The sequence below is a fragment of the Achroia grisella genome, unplaced genomic scaffold (genome assembly GCF_030625045.1).
Source record: "Achroia grisella isolate CSIRO2021 unplaced genomic scaffold, CSIRO_AGI_Agris_v1 utg512, whole genome shotgun sequence".
Taxonomy (NCBI): Eukaryota; Metazoa; Arthropoda; class Insecta; order Lepidoptera; family Pyralidae; genus Achroia; species Achroia grisella.
Window position 1 is genome coordinate 778,248 of NW_026712906.1, and position 13,513 is coordinate 791,760.

General features: G+C 31.9%; 1 protein-coding gene across 2 annotated transcripts in view; it reads right to left on the reverse strand.

The window, feature by feature from the left end:
* The window catches only part of LOC131846883 (matrix metalloproteinase-14-like), a 186,685-nt gene extending 175,258 nt beyond the window's left edge, over window positions 1-11,427 (reverse strand). Inside the window, exons 1-2 of one of the 2 annotated variants that reach the window (XM_059196311.1) lie at window positions 11,118-11,427; window positions 5,292-6,137 (exon numbers count right to left, since the gene is read on the reverse strand). In XM_059196311.1, coding sequence (XP_059052294.1) covers window positions 5,292-5,906 — 615 coding nt within the window. In that variant the 5' untranslated portion in view covers window positions 5,907-6,137; window positions 11,118-11,427. Of the gene's footprint in view, window positions 1-5,291; window positions 6,138-11,048 lie in introns of both variants that reach the window. The other variant, XM_059196310.1, reaches the window with a different exon arrangement.
* Window positions 11,428-13,513: the final 2,086 nt, after the last annotated feature.

The following is a 13,513-nucleotide window of genomic DNA, read 5'->3' on the forward strand; positions in this document are numbered from 1 at the left end:
TACATTTATCACCGAGAAAATATACGACCACAGTAACAGTGAATTTTAGATAAAAGATAGTTAGATTTTCGTTACTCAGTCACACATATCACATAATTATGGTACTTTAGTTTTCAAACGAAATATCTCCTTTGGAAAGTACACACTTTACTCTGAGGAGAAAAAACCTATGCTCCAAAGAATATTCATCATCCCTCAATTCTTATCCCTAACGAGTCTAGGTAGCAAATTTAAAAAAATGTTTGACCATAATAAATCTCTGTAGGTCGCAGTGCTACAGTTCCAAAACAAGCAATAGCCCCCTCAATAAAAAGTATACAAGGATGGTTAGATTTTTGTAATGCATTCACACTTGACAAATTTTGAGTTACTGTTACCGTTAGATATGTTTTTATAATCATGCCAGTATATATATTTTTCTTTTTTACCTTTACAGTGAATTCTGAATATACTTAAATCATTTTTCTACAGTATAATATATCTATGTACTTATAAAGTTTCTTCAAAAATATTAAAGCATTTTTTTCATATATCTAAAATAGTAAACAAGCCCATGGCTCTATATCCAAGGGCAGTCTGCATAGCCATTGCTATTGTTTGGTGGATGAGATAAATAAGATAGATCTCAAACCCATTGTAACGTGGTTGGTAACCCTACCTAGTAATAATAATAATATACTTAATGAAGAACAGATAGAGCCTTAAATATAATATAAAAGAAGATATTTATATACGAGTATGCTGTATATTGTGTAGAAACTATTTTGCTTTATTTGTAGGTAAGATTAAATAAAACAAAGATATGATAAAACAAAGAGCAACATTCCCTATAGTGTTGGCGCATCATTTAAACGTAACAAAAGATACCGAAACGACGTGTTCGTTACATGAGCAGTGAGAGCTATTAAAAGAACTACAGAGAAATTGATGCGGGAAAATGTGAGGTAGCAGACAATTTGCTAAAAGCAAGCGAAAATATTTTCCATTCACATTGAGATTTAAGTAACGCATTATGCACCATCCGTTGGTGAAATAAAATGTATTTTTGGTTTTATATGTTAGGTATGCAGAAGGTGGAAATAAAAGCCGATACTTTTATTATTATGGCCGTATTATGGTGAAGTAGGAATGCAATGTGTCATTCTTTGAATTGTTTGATTATTTATCATAAATGGCGATGACATTGTTTGAGGCGATTAGGAGAACAAAGCACAAATTATCAATTCAAGAGAAAATTATATGATCCTTCCAGTAACAGAGTAAGCATATATAATATCATCAGTCTTTATCACCGAAGGATTTCGTAAGAGTTGGCTGAAGTAACAAAGCACAATACAATGGAAAAGAGAAGGAAATTTCGAAATACAACTATATACCTAGCCACTTGCTCACGTTGTAAAGATACTTTATTATTTCATTAACGTTTCATCATATAGGGAGTTGTCCATAAATTACATACATGATTTTTGACCCCTCCCCCTGTCCTGTCACAGGTAGTCATATGTCATATTAGACCTCCATTTATGTTTATCATATTCTAGTTTGACGTCACATATTTTGGAATGTGAACTATTCTAGTAAAAAATCCAAAGGTCTTGTCTAATACCAAGATGTGTTAGATTTGGAAATGTGACACGAAATTTAGGAATCTCTCACCGCTTTGTCTCATAAAATATATACAATCACCTATATCTCATAAAAATAGGTGTGATATAATTTATTGATGATCCCTAGCTGCAAGTATGAAAATTCGAGGGTTTTTCTTGCTGGTATGATACATGATATTCTTATTAAAACCGAATGCGCTTTTATGAAGTAATTGCTTTCAAAGAATATTTTATTTTTTGAAAGCAATTACTCTAACACTGATCTTATAAATAGTTCAAAGTTTGGTTACATCTGGCAACCGGGTTCTTTTAAGGAATCAACTACATTTGTCATGAATTATATATTTGTATATACAATACAATACTATGCAGAAAATATACAAAATAGCTCCCTCCTTCCCCTCTCTTACAGCATTGCAATGAACCAGTTAACACTTACATAACTAAAGTTTAATACAAACACGACCTAGTTGCGCGGGCGCAGGAAGCCGCTAACCACTACGGTCACGCCGTGTTTAAATTGTAATTAAACCGGGTTCAAGTCTGATTTATACACCAAGTCGGCTAATTTAACTTGTAATCGTGGGTAATCTTCTTTTCGGCTTGCGTATAAAAGGGTTTATTTCAATAGTAATTAATGTATTGTCGGTGCTAAATGTAACTGTCATACAAACAATAAAATACTTATTTATATGTTAGGAGTGACAAATAGTTAACATTTAACGTGATATATATCTACCGCCTTTTTTGATACTGGCACATAATAAATTTATAATTTAGTCTTTTGTTTTATATTAGTTTTATTGAAATGTGGTTGTAAATTGTTGATTGTTAACGTTGTTAAAAATATAATATATTTGGGAATAATTTTTACATTTATGTAAGCATTACTTTTAAAAAAAATTGAAGAATTAAATGCATATTGCATTTAATTTGTATCTGTATCTAGTTCGATTATTTTCTCTTATTACGATAATCCGCTTACATTCAATAATAATTATATTCATATTCTTAAAATGATTGCAGTGTTGCGTTTCTAAGGAAAGTTGCTAAATAACACTCTCACCACCCACGAAGCGATATAATACAGTGTGAATGTTCCTTAACACGCCCATACACTTCTCTGTTACTACGTAAGAGTTAATAAATAAAAAAAAACGGAAATCAAATTTAATTTAAGAGAAGCAACTAAAATCACGTATCACCACAGCTTATTATTATTCTTGTTATAAACTATATGATCCTACTTATTGTAATAAACTAACTTATTTTCAAATGACTAAAACAAGTTTTAATTCGATGCTTATTTTGTATATAAGTATTACTTGAATGATACGAAAATATATCTCAGTCCTAATCTCAGTATTATATAAGGTTAGACAGTATTTATCCGTGGACATGCGAATTTATCTATGCGAATCCTTGATTTTATCCAAGTTGAATTATGCGGACACAGTCATAAGCTCGCACAAAAAAGATTATACAGCGCGTTCAAAATTCTTGTGCAAGATTTTGTTTTCCGATACCTCGCAGAGCCCACGTATCACCATATTTAAATAGTAAAGACCTTATGAGTATGGAAACACGGCGTAAACTACACTTTGCCAGCTTACTATTTGAAGTTGTAAAAAAAAAAGATTCCCGAATATCTTTACGAAAAAAATATCATTCACGCGGCGTTCATTTGATGTGCCCCTACATAGAACGGCAGCGTTTCGTGGTAGTTTTCGCTATTCTGCTACGAAGTGCTGGAATAATATACCTCCTCCTATAAAAGATTCCTTAACTGTGCAGATTTTTAAAAATAAATTTAAAAAAATACTCCTCCTCACTCAGAAAACTGTGCCGTGATGTGTCTGCACTCCAAGAGCGGGGTAATGCAGGGTATCCTAGTATCACCAGAATTTATGTTTATGTTTATTTTATGTTTTCAGTGTGTAGTTTATGTTTGGTTTTTATTTATATATGGTATTATGTCGTAAATGTTTGCTTTGTGTTGTCCGCCTGGATTTATGTATGTATGTGTATTATTATTATTATTTTATTATATTTATATATCGTCACGACATATGCTGAGCGGAGACCTAGTTGGTACTCTAATTATTAATATAAAATGTAAACTTAATTTTAAAAATTATTTTCAGTGTACCAATTAAACAATTTTCTTTCTTTCTTTCTTTCTTTCTTTCTAATGACCACTTACCTAACTGTCACTAAACATTTTACTTCTTCCAGATTATTTTTTAGTCTACATCCATGTGTATCATATCAAATATCATTGAGATACGTACACCCGTTTGGTCGTGTAAAGGTAACATACAAACAGACACACATATTTTCGCATTTATAATATTATAGTATGGATACTAAAAATACATTTATTATAATATTTACAATTATATTGATTCCTTATTACAATTTCCAGTCTCAAAATGTGTACGTACAGGTGTATACGTTTTCGTTATAGTTTATTTCGTTTATTCTCAATTGTTACAAAGATTGAACTGATGCCCCAATGAAAATTTTTCACAATTTGTAACAGTCTAAGTAATAAATGTGTGGGGACTACTTCCCAACTCCGTATATGCTCAGGAAAACCTCCCACTCGTCACTTAGCCCATTAATCTTGCCCCGAATGGTCCGTCCGTCTATCACTGCCACTAATCTAATACGACACGCCAGCTTTTTGTCCCCATATTACTTGCACTCGATGGATATACGACTTAGAATGGACTTTAATCCGTCAAAGGATAACGTCCTTTTTCCGTAACATTAAAAAACTAATAGTAAACAAATATAAAATATACCGAAGACCCAAATATATGTGTCTAAAATGTTTAATTTATATATAAGATGATTAGAAATTTTTCATTATGGGCTTTACTTGATTCGTTTAAATGATTATTATTAATGATGTAGAAATAATAAATAAAACATTTTTTTAAAGTAATTGTGTGAAAGTCATATGAGTTTTATATTAAAATCTGCAGAGAAATGTTAAATTGAAAATTAAAAATCTAAGGTGAATAAATATCTAAATTGATATTATTAATTAAAATGTGGAATAATAAAAGTATTAAAATGTTTTTAAATTATGTTGTGCGATTTTTGTTATCAACTGTACTTATTCTTTAAAGGAGAAGCTAGTCAAAGCCGCTTTTGTTTTGAATAAAAGAGCCTCATACAAAAATGCAAGAGCACTTGGAAAAAGAGGATATAGAAAGACATTGTCTGGTAAATCAGACGGATTCAGATAACGCAGACAATGCCAGTATAATAAGCAGCCAGTTTCCGGCGAAGTTCAGACGAGACGAAAGCTTACAAGTCGTCAGGATATCTCTAGACTATTTAGTATGCATAAGGCGCAGCGAGGACTCAGCTACATGTAAATATGGCGCTCGCACACTTACTTCCGAAACGTTACGATGGAATAATTTTCTTTAATATTGAATATACATATACATATATGGGCGACGGAGTGTCGGGCGCCCTCCTGCAAGATAGACCGACGACATAACAAATCTGGCCGAGACTGGTTGGATGCGGAAGGCGGAAGATTGCACATGGTGAAAGTTATTGGGACAGGCCTCTAAACAATGGATAGACACAGGCTAAAATGATGATGATTATGATTGCATATACACAGTATATCAAATAACTAGGTAAATCTTAGGAGCAACTTACCACATGTGAATGTGCATTGCGCTCCAGTCGGGAACTCACCGGCGCCGCATCACAAGTCGCCATCATTGTCAACAATAATCCTATGACGGCAATAACTTGCACGCATACGCCCATTGTCCTCCCAACCGCTCCTGTGCACTGCCGTACATCCCGGATGAATTTAAATTTGAAATCAGTGGCCTGTCCTGATCTGTACATATTAACTTCCATCCTTTTTTCGATAATCGATTCTTTTCCATATACGTATCTTTTAGTATGCATTTCGTTTCGTTTTAATTCTCTGATTATGTGTGAATCTCGCCTTTCGATCGTTTCTTTATATTCGTAATTATCCATATTTAGTATTCTACATCTATCTAAATCAGTCGTTTCATAAATTTCCACTAAATTATCATTGGAATGATTATCATTGGTCATTTCTCTACAGGTATTTCTTACTTGGCATATTTCTTTTATCACCAGGCCAGCACCATTATCATGCGCTGCAGTCATTGTATTATCTACGGGAGAATACTCTGGTGATCTTATGGCAGTTATAAAATTATTGTTTTTACATACACTACGTCTGTCTGTATGTATGGCAGTGGGTAAGTTTGTTGACATTATTATAATCATTCTCGAATCGCTAGGCAATCGTCAGCTAACCATAATAGTGTCAATGATGTGAAAGTTGTCTCTCATCTATGATATATCTACGATGAGGACTCTATCTTCATCGTTTCCTGTTACCGTGTACCAGATTACGTTTTGTGGACGGGACGCTGCGTTATCTTGCTTCGTGGGTGGTGTGAATGTTCCTTGTTTACTTAAAATATTCTTGTATGCACAAGATATAGAAAGCGATTTCTGCAACAAAATAAAGAATTATGTTACCTTACTAATTATTACTACATAATTACTATTTACAATATGGAATTGATTTTTCAACAAAGAAACATATTATTAGTAGCAACTTATAAATGTTACAACATTACATAACATCATCATCTTAAATATAAATACATATATGTGGATATAATTATTATACTTATTGTATTAAAAAGTAGGTTATTTTATTAATGTATGTCACACTACATACATTAATAAAATAACCTACTTGTACTTTAATCATTATTATCATAATTACTTTATGAATAATATTTCTATTATTGTAATAATTCTTGTAAATAAAGCATGAAAAAATTTCATTTAAATTGTTATTAATTGCTAAATAACAGTAAATTGGAAACAACATTTATGATCATTCCTGTATTATGGAAAGTATCTATTTAGAAAGAGCTCCAATGAGTCATTTTATTTCACTACATATATAATTATAAAAACTACAATTATTTCTGATAAATATTATATATTTGTCTCGTAGATAACGAAAGAACGTAGTAAACAGAAAATCCATTGATAGTAAAGCTTGACACCACACAAGTTGAGGACAAACTGTGGCCCGCGTCTAAACTGATAAGAGCCAACTTTACTGTGACCACAACATATTATAAACAATATAAATCTTCAATTAAGTACAAGAATGTTTTTTTGGATTACTCTAATGCTGTTGGCCGCAGCTGGCCTTTACAGCTTCACCGGATGACAGAGGCGAGTGCAGATGGGACTCCAAACCCGCGGAAGGCATAGTTCCGTCTCACGGATACGACCTTAGTCTGAGGGTAACGTTAGGTTCGAACTTCCGCTCAGGCCGTCGTAATTTCTATTCCCGTTTGAAGTGGACGGGGTATCGATCGGAGGGGATATAATAATGTAAGAATGAATGTTAATTAAAACAGTATCGAATGTACAACATGTTGCCCTTTCAGAAGAGTAAGATATCGTGCCTCTTATCCCGTAATTATACTGCCTAAACTGACCCTACGAAGCACAGGTTACAAATTAAGCTTCTTGGTGGCTGTAATAGGTGAGATTTTGGTACGGAGATGACTTTTTACAGAATATTTCTGGTAATTCATCTTAGCCAATAAGATTGTGTATCTTTTTTATACTACTATGGTGGTAAACAAGGAACAACCTAACAATAAATTCTGTATTTTTATGTATTGTACCAACTTCGAAAAAGAGTTAATTATAAAACTGCGTGTCTTTGTGTAAACAGTGATTGTGTACAATAAATAAATAAACAAAAAATAAATACCCCTGGAATATTCACACAGCGCCATCTAGTCCCAAGGTAAGCAGAACTTGCGTTTTGGGTACTACCCAAAACGCAACTGACAACTGACATATAAATACTTAGATTTTTTTTTGTAAAAAATTACATAACATATTTACATAGAACACCCAGACTGATACATAATAATAATACTCATAAATACAAATGTGTGCAAACATTTGTATTCATGAGTAATCGAACTCGAAATTTTTCGAAATCGAATCGAACATGCGAGGAATCGAACCCGCGACCACCGGAAGTAAAGCGGTGTGCCAAATCGCTGGACCACCGAGGCCGTCAAGTGTCTATATTTGTTTTGAATAACATTATATACTACTGCTATTTATTTGTATAAATAACACAATAATCTATACATATAAATACAATTGGAGTGTCTGTTTGTAATATTGAAATAACCGTTTTTTTACTACATACATATAAATATAAATACTAGTCACCAAAATAATTTTTTTTTTTGCATTTTTTGTCTGTGTTTCTGTTTGTTTCGGCTAATATCTGAAATGACTGAACCGATTTTGACGGGACTTTTTTGGTAGATAGCTAATGTATATAATGAGGAGTAACTTAAGAACTTTTAATGTAGAAAAATAAAGCTGAATTCCACGCGGACGAAGTCGCGAGTACAGCTAGTTATTAATATAATATAATATAACATATATGTCTAATTAGCTTGCAGTTCAGTTAAAAAGGTCGTATAACTCATAAGAGACGATGGGTATCTTTGAACTCTGGGTATTTTTTGAAGTACAGATTTATAATTCAAAAACAGGACAATGTATAGTTTCTATACAATGTAACATTATAGGGAAAATTTACTTTGTTGAAGTAATGTTTATTCTTTAACAAGAATATAATAGGTAGGTTAATTAATTTTATGCAAATTGCAAATTAAATAACGATTTATTTAAATTATGATGTTTCCTATTAGGTGCAAAGAGAAAATCATAATTTAAATAAATCGGTTGAAACCACTAATTCAATTTAGTAGCTTAGTTGGGGACTAGATTGCGCTAGAGTATGTATATATATATAGACTACATATGTATTAAAAATAACAGATATATCAAATAAAGTTTTAATTGATATTGGAGTCATTCAGGCAAGTGAAGTGCGATGCCCTACAAAATTCAAGTGAACGGACAAAGCATATGTTTAATTACGTACGTTCATATACATATACTCAATAAAAAATGTATTATCAGAATGTGCAGTAGGAATATTTGATAAAAAATATATTATCAAACATTATAAATGTTTGATAATATATTTTTTATCATATATCAACATAGAAATGTTGATAAATAATAACTTGATATAATGTAAGGAATCAGATATCGCTTCAGAAATATGGGTGAAAAGGCATTTCAATTGCTTGTTTTCGAAGTCGGTTATTGACAGGATGAGACAAGTTCGTCAGGATGAAAGCTTCTCGATTAAGAAGACCGTGTCCAATAAAATACGATATAAGATGAAGAACACTTCAACATTCGTTCTATGTCTATTTACACACCTTGCGTCTCCCCTCAACTAAATGCGACATCAATATTTTCAATCGCAATTTTACTGTAAATATCTATTTTCCGCTCTAATCAACTTACTCTATTATTACAGTAAACATAAAAGTATTTTTGCGTTATTCTGAACTACAGTAATTATAATTCCATTATTCATACAAACGAGTTAAACATAGATCTTTTTTAGTGAAATCGTTTTTCATTTACATGTAATTTTAAATCACCTTGTTCATAGAGTGCCTGTCTAATATGTAACGTTGATATTAGTTGCTTTATGATATTAGTTGCCTAAAAAATTTCATCGAGTTAATTAACTAAATTTAGTACAGCTGTACTAAATTTTCGTAGTGGCACATTTTGTATGGAGAACGGTCGGGACCTTAACGCATCTGTCGATCAGTGGACAGTATGGAACAATATTCGAACTGAGTGAAATGATTCTGAATTTGATTGTCATTCAATTAAATATAGATACTCAATAATAATTGCACCAATCGTATTTAATTGTATAATATTATAGATGAATAGTAATAATCAAAGTTTTTTTTTAAATGCGATAAGATGAAATACAAATTACCTACGTTCTTTCAAAAATGATTAAACATGTACAAAATCTTCAGTAAGAATCTTGTTACCTTAAGAAGGTATATATGTACTCATTATTACATAAATTGTCAAGGTATTTATAAATTTATGCAAAGTTTCTTTTTTAATTGAATATTTTGATTTACTTGAAAATGTTAAGAGTAAATTTATTTCATACAAATACAAAAGCACAGCAAGCCCACGCGTTTACACAAAAATGCTGATAATAACTAATTAGTACAAACAAGGAAAAAATTAACAAGTTTATTTTTAATTTAATAATTAACTATTTGACCTGTTCATTACAAACAGAAAAAAAATAATTAGGTAATAAAGTTAGTTGAAATTCTGGTTTTACATTTCTACTACTGAACAATTACAGATAACATACCATATTACTAAATAAATAAGTGTATAGAATCCATGAACTAAATAATCATAATAAAGGAAATGGTGGAATTTAATCAAAACAACATTTTAAATAAATATAACTTGATTTAAAAGTAGAGCAAATACCTATTCGAACATTCGTCTAAATATTTACACCTTTCTAGACAAACCTGGATACACAGGTGCTGTATTAGACTTTATACGTCATTACATTCATACTAATATAAAAAAAATCGAAAGTATGTCCGTCTATCTGTCGGTCAATGGACCGACCATTTCACGACCTATTGGACGGAACTTATTGAACTTATTGAAAGAAAATTTATTGTATGGGATACAATAAATTTTCTTTTCAAATTTCAATATAAAAATTAAATAAAAAAGCACATAGGGTACATTTTATTTAACAAAATATTGGAAGGGGATGAAAGAAATTTTGTGCAAACGATATTACGGGTAACAACTAGTCTTGTATTTAATCTTATATTTAAATAATATTATATTGTTATGATGTCAATGAATAACATGGAACATCTTCTATGGAGATTTGTACAACTACTTGTTTGTTTGTAACAAAGAAGTTGCTTTGTATTGAGTATACGATATACCATTCAGAAATCAGAAAGCACATGTAGGTACATAGATTATGCATAAAACTACGGGAAACAAGCAGATACAATTAAGAGAAGAACATGATAATAAACAAAAATATCAAGTAACAGTTTATAGTGTATATACATATATACTACACGCCTATAATATACATATCTACTTGTAAAGACTATTGTAAGAAACATTGTACGCGGTAAAGGATATCGTACAAGATAAACTCAAAGTGGAGACTAAGTGGAACTATTTATAAACACACGTTAGTTTAATTACAGACATCCACATGACTGGGAGCGATCTTCAAATATATTCACTTACATATGTATGCATTTATATTTTCTAAACTTTTGGTTCTAATGATATCAAAAATAAATATTCGGCAATAATTTGAATTAACATAAATATATAAGGTTTGTTATCTCAAAAATATAAAGGATTTATGAAAATATAATATAAAGTACACACAGTAACAACACTTACATTTCATCAGTTCGCTCTATTTTTCAGTAAAGAAAATCATGAAAACAAAAGTGCTCGGTGCAGTCCGACCTCTCTTTCCCTTTGGTGTCAACAGAGAGGGACAACAAACGAGCTTACACAGCTGACACTGAAAGCACTGCGAACAACTTCAGAATTCACACATCGAAACAACTTGCTCGAAAATGTTAGAGCTCTAGGTATTCGTTTAAAAAAAACAAATCGTATTGGTAACATGAACAGACACAAAGCACCGATAGTAGAGACTATATCAGTATAATGAATAAATAGGTGTATCTATCTAAGTTCATTGAATGCCAACGTTTCGTGAATGAAAATAAAGTGTCCATGAGCGTAACGCCCGGCACGTTCGCCGCGACCACGCGACACTTCCAACTAACTTGGGCTTGGGCTTGGTTGGGTTTGCCTTGGGGGAACGGCAATGCATGAGCCAGGCCGACACTCGAAAGCCCAACGCGAATGCTGCGTCAAACAAAATGAGCTTTTTCACACGAACTTTTGACGGCGATTCGTTAATTTTATCTGTAGTTCGATTGTTAGAGTTAATGTGTATGCAATTATACAAATTAACTCTAACAATCGAATTAGGTTTAAAAAAATAATATAGTGGTAAATTATTTCATTTAACGAATTTATAACATTTAAAAGATTTCTAATAATAAATAAAAAAAAGATAATTAATAATAAAACACGATACTGTAAAAGAATAAATAGACTTTTATGCGGTAATAAAATGGATTTTCTGAAGTCACAAAAGATTGTAGCTTCATTTTATCATTTTTGTTATATATGACTAAAAACGCAAAATTAACCTGAATGAAGAAATGTAGGTATAACCAAAACTTATTTACACTTGGTAGATTTTGGTCTTCCATCATTTTGCAAATTTCTGCAGATTTGGAGTGCCATCAATAATTTACGAGTATGTTAAAGATGTAAAAGCAATTTACTTTTAATAGAGGTAGAATAAGAATTCAAAACAATGCAGTAGTATAACAATTTTTTCCCTCCTCTTGCTCACCTGAGTGTTATACGTAGTAGTCCACAGTTCGTATTTTCAAAAATATTCTCCGTCTAACTGTTGCCTACCACTTACACCCTACGTACACCCTCTGCTCATTTTCCACAAAAAAAAAATGCTGTTATTTAATTTAGTCTCCGGTTTGATACTAGACAGGGCTGTAAGATATTTATTTATTATGGCACAAATTTTACTGCTGCGGCCGCCGGCGTGGCAGTATTCACACATGTCTTGTAAACCCGGGTCTACGTGTTGTGTAGGCGTGTGCACGGTCGCCGCTTTGTGTTGGCATTATTTTGGACGCACAATTCAATGAAGTGCGTACAGGAACAATTTCGTTTGATTAAAATTTCCTTCGGTTTTTGCGTGACTGGCTTTGTTTTGTTCACGGCTCCCGTTTCCGCAGTCTTTGTGAGCGATAAATTAGGGGATCAGCGACTCGATTCTTTCATGCATACAATTTATATTAAATCAACTAATTATAAGAGACTTTTGATCAAAATTGTAAAAAAATAAAACAAAATGTCTGTAAACATTTGCTGCCGGGCAATCAGTATTACTTAACTACTGGTTGCCCAGCATGCGTAAATGTTTATAGAAAAGATTTCTGTTATACACACTAAATAGAAGCTTAGAAAATATAAATTAAGGTAGGTAGTATAAAAATTAAGCTTAAATTGTATTATACATATACATCTGATATAGTATATATTATGTTAATAAAACTGACTATAGAGTCAATTTTATTTCTTTCTACCAGCACATATATAGCATGTAATTTAGTTCAGTCTATTTCAATATACATTGTTTAGAAACGCATTAGAAATTTTATAAACAATGGCATGATGCCATAATGTCAGACTATCGGCTGTCTCTAACCCTGGTGGAAATCGTATAGATCTGATCTGAAGAAGGCAGAGTGAGAAGCGCTGCCTGTTGAGAGCAGAAAGATGTTGCCAAGTTGTCGGCCTGCTTGATGGAATACATTAAGCATCACCTACATATAGGAACAGCACCACGGACATCCTGTCCTCACATGACGTCTCTGGTGCGTCTCATAGGCGCCATGTCTATTGCTTGCCATGCATTCTCAAATCTGTGTGGCAGATATACAAGGTGTTTATAGTTTGATGTATACAAAAATAGAACGTAAAATCGATTTTTAAAATCGTCTGGTTAGACCCTTCCGCACATTTCAACAAAATCGGTCTCAATTCTGAGTCCCTAGAGCAATGTCTAGACTTGAATAAACCTTGCTGGAATCTTGTTTCGTTTTTGAACCAAACTACTTTCAGTGAGATATTATTGTTAAAATAACAATATATTCTGTACATATATATATATGTATATACACAAATGTAAATATCTACTTTAATACTCATAAAATAATATTGGATTTGTTTCTTATTCATTTCATCCATTTTTA